General features: G+C 48.1%; 1 protein-coding gene across 1 annotated transcript; it reads left to right on the top strand.

Annotated features, from left to right (window-relative positions):
- The first annotated feature begins 7,923 nt into the window (after nucleotides 1-7,923).
- LOC149338191 (uncharacterized) lies at nucleotides 7,924-9,371 on the top strand. Its single transcript, XM_089550284.1, has one exon. The coding sequence runs from the start codon at nucleotides 7,992-7,994 to the stop codon at nucleotides 9,306-9,308; it is 1,317 nt and encodes a 438-aa protein (XP_089406410.1). The 5' UTR covers nucleotides 7,924-7,991; the 3' UTR covers nucleotides 9,309-9,371.
- The last annotated feature ends 3,652 nt before the right edge of the window (nucleotides 9,372-13,023 follow it).

Below are 13,023 nucleotides of genomic sequence, written 5' to 3'. Positions count from 1 at the left end.
TAAATATACAGTTTGTATTTTGCAAATTGCACGACCTTAACCTTTTATGATTGAAAGGCCTGCACGTGCCAAAACAAGCGACGGAAAGACGCCATCTGAAACCGGGAGGGGTATAGCAATGCTTCCAACGGAAAGCCAAAAGATTCAGCTCTGATTTCACAATATATCGCCACCGACTGCCAGAGGCCCTCACTTGGCATTGGCGACAACGAAAAAGAACATCGCCTGAATATACAGTTTGTATTTTGCAAATTGCACGACCTTACTCTTTTACGATTGAAAGCCCTGCACGTGCCAAAACAAGTGACTTAAAGACGCCAACCAAAACCGCGATGTGTGTACCAACGCTTCCGACGGAAAGCCAAACGATTCAGCTCTGACTTCACAACGCTGAAGCTACGTAACCCGCCACCGACTGCCAGAGGCCCTCACTTGGCATTGGCGACGACGAAGAAGAACATCGTCTGAATATACAGCTTTTATTTTGCAAATTGCAAGACCTTAGCCTTTAATGATTGAAAGCCCTGCACGTGCCAATCAAGGGACGTAAAGACGCCATCCAAAACCGGGAGGTGTGTACCAACGCTTCCAACGGAAAGCCAAAGGATTCAGCTCTGACTTCACAACGCTGAAGCTACATAAACCGCCACCCACTGCCAGAGGCCCTCACTTGGCACTGGTGACGAAGAAGAAGAACACCGTCTGAATATACAGCTTTTATTTTGCAAATTGCACGACCTTAGCCTTTTATGATTGAAAGCCCTGCACGTGCAAAACAAGCGACGTAAAGACGCCATCCAAAACCGGGAAGTGTGTACCAACGCTTCCAACGGAAAGCCAAAGGATTCAGCTCTGACTTCACAACGCTGAATCTACATAACCCGCTACTGAGTGCCAGAGGCCCTCACTTGGCATTGGCGACGACGAAGAAGAACATCGTCTGAATATACAGTTTGTATTTTGCAAATTGCACGACCTTAACCTTTTATGATTGAAAGCCCTGCACGTGCCAAAACAAGTGACGTAAAGACACCATCCAAAACCGAGAGGTGTATACCAATGCTTCCAACGGAAAGCCAAAGGATTCAGCTCTGACTACACAACGCTGAAGCTACATAACCCGCCACCGACTGCCAGAGGCCCTCAATTGGCATTGGCGACGACGAAGAAGAACATGCTCTGAATATACAGCTTGTATTTTGCAAATTCCACGACCTTAATCTTTTGCGAATGAAAGCCCTGCACGTGCCAAAACAAGCGACCGAAAGACGCCATCCGAAACTGGGAGGTGCATACCAGCGATTCCAATGGAAAGCCAAAGGATTCAGCTCTGACTCCACAACGCTGAAGCTACATAACCCGCCACCGACTGCCAGAGGCCCTCACTTGGCATTGGCGACGACGAAGAAGAACATCGTCTCAATATACAGCTTGCATTTTGCAAATTGCACGACCTTAGCCTTTTATGATTGAAAGCCCCGCACGTGCCAAAACAAGCGACGTAAAGACGCCATCCAAAACCGGGAGGTGTGTAGGAACGCTTCCAACGGAAAGCCAAAGGAATCAGCTCTGACTTCATAACGGTGAAGCTACATAACCCGCCACCGACTGCAAGGGGCCCTCATTTGGCATTAACGACGACGAAGAAGAACATGCTCTGAATATACAGCTTGTATTTTGCAAATTCCACAACCTTAATCTTTTGCGAATGAAAGCCCTGCACGTGCTAAAACAAGCGACGGAAAGACGCCATCCGAAACTGGGAGGTGCATACCAACGATTCCAATGGAAAGCCAAAGGATTCAGCTCTGACTCCACAACGCTGAAGCTACATAACCCGCCACCGACTGCCACAGGCCCTCACTTGGCATTGGTGACGACGAAGAACATTGTCTGAATATACAGTTTGTATTTTGCAAATTGTACGACCTTAACCTGTTATGATTGAAAGCCCTGCACGTGCCAAAACAAGTGGCGTAAAGACGCCATCGAAAACCGGGAGGTGTATACCAATGCTTCCAATGGAAAGCCAAAGGATTCAGCTCTGACTTCACAACGCTGAAGCTACATAAACCGCTACCGACTGCCAGAGGCCCTCACTTGGCATTGGCGACGACGAACACCCTCTGAATATACAGCTTGTATTTTGCAAATTGCACGACCTTACTCTTTTATGATTGAAAGCCCTGCACGTGCCAAAACAAGCGACGTAAAGACGCCATCCAAAACCGGGAGGTTTATACCAACGCTTCCAACGGAAAGCCAAAGGATTCAGCTCTGACTTAACGCTGAAGCTACATAACCCGCCACCCACTGCCAGAGGCCCTCACTTGGCATTGGCGACGACGAAGAACATCGTATGAATATACAGTTTGCATTTTACCTATTGCAGGACCTTAACCTTTTACGAATAAAAGCCCTGCACGTGCCAAAACAAGCGACGGAAAGACGCCATCCGAAATTGGGAGGTGTGTACGAACGCTTCCAATGGAAAGCCAAAGGATTCAGCTCTGACTTCACAACGCTGAAGGTACATAACCCGCCACCGACTGCCAGAGGCTCTCAATTGGCATTGGCGACGACGAAGGACATCGTGTGATTATACAGGTTGTATTTTGCAAAATGCACGACCTTAACCTTTTACGAATAAAAGCCCTGCACGTGCCAAAACAAGCGACGGAAAGACGCCATCCGAAACCGGGAGGTGCATACCAACGCTTCCAACGGAAAGCCAAAGGATTCAGCTCTGACTCCACAACGCTGAAGCTACATAAACCGCCACCGACGGCCAGAGGCCCTTACTTCGCATTGGCGACAACGAAGAAAAACACCCTCTGAATATACAGCTTGTATTTTGCAAATTGCACGACCTTAACCTTTTACGAATAAAAACCCTGCACGTGCCAAAAGAAGCGACCGAAAAACGCCATCCAAAACCGGCAGGTGTGTACGAACGCTTCCAACGTAAAGCCAAAGGAATCAGGTCTGACTTGATAACGCTGAAGCTACATAACCCGCCACCGACTGCAAGGGGCCCTCATTTGGCATTGGCGACGACGAAGAACATGCTCTGAATATACAGCTTGTATTTTTCAAATTGCACGACCTTAATCTTTTACGAATGAAAGCCCTGCACGTGCCAAAACAAGCGACGGAAAGACGCCATCCAAAACTGGGAGGTGCATACCAACGATTCCAATGGAAATCCAAAGGATTCAGCTCTGACTCCACTACGCTGAAGCTACATAACCCGCCACCGACTGCCAGAGGCCCTCACTTCGCATTGGCGACAACGAAGAAGAACATCGTCTGAATATACAGCTTGCATTTTGCAAATTGCACGACCTTAGCCTTTTATGATTGAAAGCCCTGCACGTGACAAAACAAGCGACGTAAAGACGCCATCCAAAACCGGGAGGTGTGTACAAATGCTTCCAATGGAAAGCCAAAGGATTCAGCTCTGACTCCACAACGCTGAAGCTACATTACACGCCACCGACTGCCAGAGGCCCTCATTTGGCATTGGCGACGACGAAGAGCATCGTCTGAATATACAATTTGTATTTTGCAAATTGCACGAACTTAACCTTTTATGATTGAAAGCCCTGCACGTGGCAAAACAAGCGACGGAAAGACGCCATCTGAAACCGGGAGGTGTATATCAATGCTTCCAATGGAAAGCCAAAAGATTCAGCTCTGACTTCACAATGCTGAAGCTACATAAACCGCTACCGACTGCCAGAGGCCCTAACTTGGCATTGGCGACGACGAAGAACATCGTCTGAATATACAGTTTGTATTTTGCAAATTGCACGACCTTACTCTTTTATGATTGAAAGCCCTGCACGTGCCAAAACAAGTGACGTAAAGACGCCAACCAAAACCGCGATGTGTGTACCAACGCTTCCGACGGAAAGCCAAACGATTCAGCTCTGACTTCACAACGCTGAAGCTACGTAACCCGCCACCGGCTGCCAGAGGCCCTCTCTTGGCATTGGCGACGACGAAGAACATCGTCTCAATATACAGCTTGCATTTTGCAAATTGCACGACCTTAGCCTTTTATGATTGAAAGCCCCGCACGTGCCAAAACAAGCGACGTAAAGACGCCATCCAAAACCGGGAGGTGTGTAGGAACGCTTCCAACGGAAAGCCAAAGGAATCAGCTCTGACTTCATAACGGTGAAGCTACATAACCCGCCACCGACTGCAAGGGGCCCTCATTTGGCATTAACGACGACGAAGAAGAACATGCTCTGAATATACAGCTTGTATTTTGCAAATTCCACAACCTTAATCTTTTGCGAATGAAAGCCCTGCACGTGCTAAAACAAGCGACGGAAAGACGCCATCCGAAACTGGGAGGTGCATACCAACGATTCCAATGGAAAGCCAAAGGATTCAGCTCTGACTCCACAACGCTGAAGCTACATAACCCGCCACCGACTGCCACAGGCCCTCACTTGGCATTGGTGACGACGAAGAACATTGTCTGAATATACAGTTTGTATTTTGCAAATTGTACGACCTTAACCTGTTATGATTGAAAGCCCTGCACGTGCCAAAACAAGTGGCGTAAAGACGCCATCGAAAACCGGGAGGTGTATACCAATGCTTCCAATGGAAAGCCAAAGGATTCAGCTCTGACTTCACAACGCTGAAGCTACATAAACCGCTACCGACTGCCAGAGGCCCTCACTTGGCATTGGCGACGACGAACACCCTCTGAATATACAGCTTGTATTTTGCAAATTGCACGACCTTACTCTTTTATGATTGAAAGCCCTGCACGTGCCAAAACAAGCGACGTAAAGACGCCATCCAAAACCGGGAGGTTTATACCAACGCTTCCAACGGAAAGCCAAAGGATTCAGCTCTGACTTAACGCTGAAGCTACATAACCCGCCACCCACTGCCAGAGGCCCTCACTTGGCATTGGCGACGACGAAGAACATCGTATGAATATACAGTTTGCATTTTACCTATTGCAGGACCTTAACCTTTTACGAATAAAAGCCCTGCACGTGCCAAAACAAGCGACGGAAAGACGCCATCCGAAATTGGGAGGTGTGTACGAACGCTTCCAATGGAAAGCCAAAGGATTCAGCTCTGACTTCACAACGCTGAAGGTACATAACCCGCCACCGACTGCCAGAGGCTCTCAATTGGCATTGGCGACGACGAAGGACATCGTGTGATTATACAGGTTGTATTTTGCAAAATGCACGACCTTAACCTTTTACGAATAAAAGCCCTGCACGTGCCAAAACAAGCGACGGAAAGACGCCATCCGAAACCGGGAGGTGCATACCAACGCTTCCAACGGAAAGCCAAAGGATTCAGCTCTGACTCCACAACGCTGAAGCTACATAAACCGCCACCGACGGCCAGAGGCCCTTACTTCGCATTGGCGACAACGAAGAAAAACACCCTCTGAATATACAGCTTGTATTTTGCAAATTGCACGACCTTAACCTTTTACGAATAAAAACCCTGCACGTGCCAAAAGAAGCGACCGAAAAACGCCATCCAAAACCGGCAGGTGTGTACGAACGCTTCCAACGTAAAGCCAAAGGAATCAGGTCTGACTTGATAACGCTGAAGCTACATAACCCGCCACCGACTGCAAGGGGCCCTCATTTGGCATTGGCGACGACGAAGAACATGCTCTGAATATACAGCTTGTATTTTTCAAATTGCACGACCTTAATCTTTTACGAATGAAAGCATTGCACGTGCCAAAACAAGCGACGGAAAGACGCCATCCAAAACTGGGAGGTGCATACCAACGATTCCAATGGAAATCCAAAGGATTCAGCTCTGACTCCACTACGCTGAAGCTACATAACCCGCCACCGACTGCCAGAGGCCCTCACTTCGCATTGGCGACAACGAAGAAGAACATCGTCTGAATATACAGCTTGCATTTTGCAAATTGCACGACCTTAGCCTTTTATGATTGAAAGCCCTGCACGTGACAAAACAAGCGACGTAAAGACGCCATCCAAAACCGGGAGGTGTGTACAAATGCTTCCAATGGAAAGCCAAAGGATTCAGCTCTGACTCCACAACGCTGAAGCTACATTACACGCCACCGACTGCCAGAGGCCCTCATTTGGCATTGGCGACGACGAAGAGCATCGTCTGAATATACAATTTGTATTTTGCAAATTGCACGAACTTAACCTTTTATGATTGAAAGCCCTGCACGTGGCAAAACAAGCGACGGAAAGACGCCATCTGAAACCGGGAGGTGTATATCAATGCTTCCAATGGAAAGCCAAAAGATTCAGCTCTGACTTCACAATGCTGAAGCTACATAAACCGCTACCGACTGCCAGAGGCCCTAACTTGGCATTGGCGACGACGAAGAACATCGTCTGAATATACAGTTTGTATTTTGCAAATTGCACGACCTTACTCTTTTATGATTGAAAGCCCTGCACGTGCCAAAACAAGTGACGTAAAGACGCCAACCAAAACCGCGATGTGTGTACCAACGCTTCCGACGGAAAGCCAAACGATTCAGCTCTGACTTCACAACGCTGAAGCTACGTAACCCGCCACCGGCTGCCAGAGGCCCTCTCTTGGCATTGGCGACGACGAAGAACATCGTCTGAATATACATCTTTTATTTTGCAAATTGCACGACCTTAGCCTTTTATGATTGAAAGCCCTGCACGTGCCAATCAAGGGACGTAAAGACGCCATCCAAAACCGGGAGGTGTGTACCAACGCTTCCAACGGAAAGCCATAGGATTCAGCTCTGACTTCACAACGCTGAATCTACATAACTCGCTACCGACTGCCAGAGGCCCTCACATGGCATTGGCGACGACGAAGAAGAACATCGTCTGAATATACAGTTTGTATTTTGAAAATTGCACGACCTTAACCTTTTATGATTGAAAGCCCTGCAGGTGCCAAAACAAGTGACGTAAAGACATCATCCATAACCGGAAGGTGTATACCAATGCTTCCAACGGAAAGCCAAAGGATTCAGCTCTGACTTCACAACGCTGAACCTACATAACCCGCCACCGACTGCAAGAGGCCCTCGTTTGGCATTGGCGACGACGAAGAAGAGCATGCTCTGAATATACAACTTGTATTTTGCAAATAGCACGACCTTAATCTTTTACGAATGAAAGCCCTGCACGTGCCAAAACAAGCGACGGAAAGACGCCATCCGAAATAGGGAGGTGCTTACCAACGACTCCAATGGAAAGCTAAAGGATTCAGCTCTGACTCCACAACGCTGAAGCTAGATAACCCGCCACCGACTGCCAGAGGCCCTCACTTGGCATTGGCGACGACAAAGAACATCATATGAATATACAGTTTGTGTTTTACCAATTGCAGGCCCTTAACCTTTTACGAATAAAAGCCCTGCACGTGCCAAAACAAGTGACGGAAAGACGCCAACCAAAACCGCGATGTGTGTACCAACGCTTCCGACGGAAAGCCAAACGATTCAGCTCCGACTTCACAACGCTGAAGCTACGTAACCCGCCACCGACTGCCAGAGGCCCTCACTTGGCATTGGCGACGACGAAGAAGAACATCGTCTGAATATACAGCTTTTATTTTGCAAATTGCAAGACCTTAGCCTTTTATGATTGAAAGCCCTGCACGTGCCAATCAAGGGACGTAAAGACGCCATCCAAAACCGGGAGGTGTGTACCAACGCTTCCAACGGAAAGCCAAAGGATTCAGCTCTGACTTCACAACGCTGAAGCTACATAAACCGCCACCCACTGCCAGAGGCCCTCACTTGGCACTGGTGACGACGAAGAAGAACACCGTCTGAATAAAGAAGGGAAGGGAAGAAGAAGAAGACGGTTAAGGCGTTCAGGTCGCCGTTCCATCGCCCGCTGGGGAACGATCGGTTCAGTTTCGGGTGGTTGGTTGAGGTTTTGTTTTTCTCCCTGAGCCTTTGCCTTTGTCGTTTTGTGGGCATCAAGCACACGGTGAGGCCGTAAGCCCGGGGTATGTCTACCCAGTCTCCCGGCCAGGGGAGCTCCTCCTGGTCGGCATCCCTTTCCCCTGATGTCTTGCCCTTGGAGGCTTTTTTGCGCAGTGGCGTCGGCAGCATCCCGGTTGCGCTGGTGCCTAAGGATGGTGGCGCCATCAAGATGACTAATCCTGGAATTGTTCGGGCTGCGCTCCAGTCAGCCACTTCTCATTATGAAGCCATCAGTGAGGTCCGCCAGTTTGGACGCGGCGGTATTCTCTGCAGGTCCTCAGACCTTGCCTGCGTCAGAGATCTTCTAGCTACCTCGTCTTTCGCATCTCTCCGGGTAAGCTCTTTTATTCCGCCTCATCTGGCTTGCACGAAGGGCATTGTCCGAGGCGTCGACTCATCGCTGTCTCCAGTTGAGACCCTTGATCTGCTGTCCGCCGCAGGTGTTGTTGCTGTGCACCGCTGTAACCGTGATGTTGGCAACATGCGGGTGCCCACTGAGTCGGTAATTGCCACCTTTGCCGGCACGTCTTGCCCCAGTGAAATAAAGGCCTGGCCTCTAATTTTTCGGGTTGACCAGTTGTCGTCTAGGCCTCTGCAGTGCTCCAACTGCTGGCGCTATGGCCATAGCGCCGGCGGTTGTAAATCCTCGTTGCGCTGCTGTCTCTGTGGTGAAGATCATGCTACGAGCACCTGCTCTGAGCACAACGAGAAGTGCTGCCTTTGCGGTGGCGCCCACGCTGCTAATTCTTCCAACTGCCCCTCTCGTGCGCAGGAAATTCAGATCCTGGAGGTTATAGACCGAAAACGATGTTCGCGCCGAGAAGCTATACAGGAAATTAAGGAACGGGCCTACGGGTATGCAGGGGTGACCGCTCGTCAGGGCATGACTTTAGACTCAACGCTGACTCAGGCAATTGCGTCTGCTGTGGAAGCGTCCATGACAAAAATGGTAGAGAAAATTGCAGCAAGTGTTTCGGAATGCCTCACCAACGTCCTCGCTTCCCAGCTTACTAATGCTATGCAGACCAGTTTGGCTTCTCTATCGAATGTAATTACCCCTGCTCTTGTACGTTCTTCTCTATCTGCAACATCTCAGCCCCAGGAACAAACTTCTGCACCCAACATTGTTCTTACCTCGGGTACTTCCAGTGACGCTGGAGTTATCTCTGATTCCGAGATGATGGAGCCTGACGTGCGGGTCCTAAAGCGTAGCGGGTCCCCGATATCTCCTTCATCTTCTTCTCGTTCACAATCCAAATCACAGAAGAAGCAGCTTGGCAATATGCCGAAGGACACCATTTTAGAGCAGGCAGTTGCTGCTGCTCTGCTTTCGAAACCATAGCGTCGTTGCGAGTTTTGCAGTGGAACTGTCGCTCTATTCTTACAGCTTCAACAGATTTACACTGTATTTCTTCCCAGGTTAATCCGGATATCATTCTTCTTCAAGAAACGTGGCTTTCAGCCGACAAACATTTTCACTTTAAAAATTATCGTTCATTTCGTCTAGATCGCCAGTCACGAGGAGGGGGTTTGCTTACGTTAGTTTCTTCAAAACTTTGCCACAAGGCTAAGGTATCTTTTCAGCTAATGTCCCCTGACTGTGAGATTTTGGCATTAGACTTTCTTCTTCCTGGGTGCTCCCCATTTTCCTTAGTTAATGTTTATTTACCCTATGGAGTCCAGGATACTAGACCTCTAGATTCGCTTCTTGCTAGCTGTGGAAACCCACTTCTCATGGCTGGCGATTTCAATTCACACCATGTGTCTTGGGGCTACCGCACAAATCTATGTGGGAAGCGCCTTTGGGACTGGGTTGCTGATAACAGCCTTACGTGTTCAAATTCTGGTTCAGCCACTTGCCTTTGCGCTCAGTCTAAATCAGTTTTAGATCTTACATTCACCAGTCCTGGAATTGGCATAATGAATTGGTCGACTATTGACTGCGGCTCCTCAAGTGACCATATACCTGTTCGTTTTGATATCTTATGTCGTGTAACTCCTGCGGCTCGTCCGTTGCGGACGCATGTAAATTATGATAAATTTGAGACGATGTTGCGCTCTGCCCTCGCGTCAGTTTCTAACATCGCCGAAGATCACCAGTCATCAAGCATATGCCTGGCTTTAGAGGATTGCCGGAAAAAGTCGGAGTTCCTGGTGCGGCCCTCAAATGGGAATTCCTCTAATCATTGGTGGAACGCGGACTGTACGAGGGATTACAGGCGGAGGAAGGCAGCATGGAAAAAGCTTCTTTATAACCAATGCCCAAATAACTGGAAAGATTATAAATTCATAGCAGCCACCTTTAAACGCACAGTCTCTCGTGCGAAAGAGAAATATGACTCTGAACATTTTGATTTTCTTTCAAAGTCAGGCAACCGACGGGCATTATTTGGCTTTTTACGGTCCAGGAAACAGGTCCTGCCTTCTCGTGATTTACAGTCCTTAGTGATGTCTCCAAAGGAAGCTATCGAGGTGGTTGAATCAATTGCCGCGGGCTTGCATAAGCGGTTCTCGTCTCTATTTCCTTTGTGTCCCGTGTTGTTTGCGCACAGGACGCCAGATAATTATTTCACTAAAGTCACTCTTTCGGAGCTTTCTCAAGTTGTTCAAACATTACCAGCTTCTGCTCCCGGTCCTGATGGTGTTACTTCAAAGATGCTCAAGATTCTATTTGAGGCGTCTCCGAACTCTTTGTTACACCTGGTCAACTATTCTATCAAACTCGCTTGGATCCCTTCTGAGTGGAAGCTGGCCAAGGTGATCCCTTTACTTAAAAACCAGGGCGGAGGCTATGAATTGGAAAATATTAGGCCTATTTCTTTAACATCAAACGTGGTAAAATTAATAGAAAGGGTGTTACTTATGCGGGTTTCTGCCTTTGTTGACCGCAGAACTATTCTCAGCCCGTGTCAACTCGGCTTCCGGCCGCGATGTTCGATATGGCATGCACATGTAGATCTTGAGAGTCGTATTCTTCTAGCTCGTCGTCAACGCCTGTATGCTGCTTTGGTTACGCTCGACGTCTCTAAAGCTTATGACAGTGTAGAGCATTCCATCCTAATACACAGGCTACAGTCCCTCCAGTTTCCAGAATATTTAGTTGCTTGGATATCTGCGTTTCTCTATGACAGGGAATTCTTCTGCGTCCATAATGGGGTAAAATCTGAGAGGTACAAACAGACGAGAGGTGTTCCGCAGGGAGCTGTCCTTTCACCTGTGCTGTTCAATATTCTCATGAGCTCCATTCCTCTCCACCACCATGTTCGCACTTACGTCTATGCGGACGACATAGCATTTTTTGCGGCTGCGCCTGATATACATTCCCTCTATGATCAGTTGCAATCATATTTGAGTTCTCTTGAGCTCTGGTTGAGCAGTTTACACCTCTCATTAAATGTTAACAAGTGTGCCGTCCTTGTTTTTCCTCTACAGGATCCTGTCGTGCTCTCTCTTTCATGCAAATTTCAACCAATTCCTCAAGTTCAATCCCTAAAATACCTGGGCGTCATTTATGATGACAAACTCACCTGGCGGCCTCACATCGACCATGTTGCTGTAAAAGGGACTCGTGCCGCAGGCATGTTACGGAGGTTATGTAGTCACAGGTACGGCATGCGCAGGGATACGCTCCTAATGATTTACGTATTGTATGTTAGGCCAATTTTAGAATTTGGCTCTGTGTTGTTTTCAGGCTCGGCTTCATACAAACTTCGTCCTCTCATCCTTTTGGAGAGGGAGGTGCTTCGGATGTGCCTTGGCGTCCCCAAATTCGTGGCTACCAATGTGCTGTACCTTGAGGCCCGCATTCCTCCTCTGTTAACCCGATTTCACTTTCTAACTGTGCAGACTTTCCTCAAAATCTTTGAATCCCATTTTCACCGTTCGCAAAGCATTTTCTGTTGCCAGCCGACCTCCTTTTTTGGTGTCCACTGGCCTCGTTTTCATACCCCACAGGTTGTGTTCGTGCAAAGGCTGCTTGAGCCTTTAAACGTGCAGATTTACAACATCCTTCCAGCATTAAGCAGTGGGTCCTCTGTCCACATTGTTTTCGACAACATTTTTCCTCAAAACGCGAAACTTTTACCTCCCCGTATTTTAAATGGTCTATTGGAGGATCATTTAAGGTCCCTACCTACAAAAATTGCAATAGCAACCGATGCCTCTCAGTGCAACGAAAAGGCAGGGGTGGGAATTTACTGTCCGAGTTTAGACTGGTCCTTTTCGCTGCGCCTTCCGGATTACACCCCTATTTTTCAAGCTGAGTTTCTGGCAGTAGTTCTTGCTCTGCGCAAGCTTGATCCTTCTATTTCTGCAGTGGCAGTCATTTCCGATTCTTTATCTTTGTGTTCGTCCCTCACGTCGCATGTTGACTCTCCCACTTTCAGCACTTTTTTATCGCTGCTTCCTTCGCATTTGAGCCTTGTTCACTTGATATGGGTACCCGGCCACAGCAGCGTGACTGTCAATGAGATCGCGGATAACCTTGCAAAGGCTTCCCTAGGCGGCCCTGTGTTGCCCATCATCCCGGCTACAGCGTATATCACAGCATCTAGGTTCCGGCGTCGAGCGTTATTAAGTGTGCAAGACAGCATCTGAAATATTCATGGAGCAGGAAAATTTGGCCATCTCGGCAGCTAGAAGTATCTCTGACGCGGTTGCGCTGCCGCATCCCCCCTCTAAATTTCTATCTGCACAGATCTGGTTTGGCGCTATCTCCCCTCTGTGCATTTTGCCGTGAGCCTGAATCTATCGATCATTTTTTGCTCCATTGTCGTCGTTTCACCTCTTTGAGAAGAAGACTGCTGGAGTTGCCCTTACAGCAACTTGGCCTCAGTTTGAGCAGCCCACACTTGCTTTCATTTGGTGCCACCTCACTTGGGTTCAGCCACAGGTCTGTCTGTGCCGCTGTTCAAAATTTCTTGCTGGAATCTCATCGACTTCCTTGCTAAAGCTTTCAGTATTTTCTTTTTATGCTTCATTTTTTTTTCCAATTATTCTCTTTTCTCTCTTTCTCTCTCTCTCTCCAATCCAATCTCCTTTATATATATATATATATA

Source organism: Amblyomma mixtum, chromosome 6 (genome assembly GCF_055824585.1).
Source record: "Amblyomma mixtum isolate Tamu chromosome 6, ASM5582458v1, whole genome shotgun sequence".
Taxonomy (NCBI): Eukaryota; Metazoa; Arthropoda; class Arachnida; order Ixodida; family Ixodidae; genus Amblyomma; species Amblyomma mixtum.
Note: the sequence above shows the minus strand (reverse complement) of the source record. Positions and strands in the feature narration are given on the sequence as shown.

Bases quoted from the DNA above. Each gene is read 5' to 3' on its own strand.
- LOC149338191 (XM_089550284.1), top strand. From the start codon at position 7,992: ATGTCTACCCAGTCTCCCGGCCAGGGGAGCTCCTCCTGGTCGGCATCC.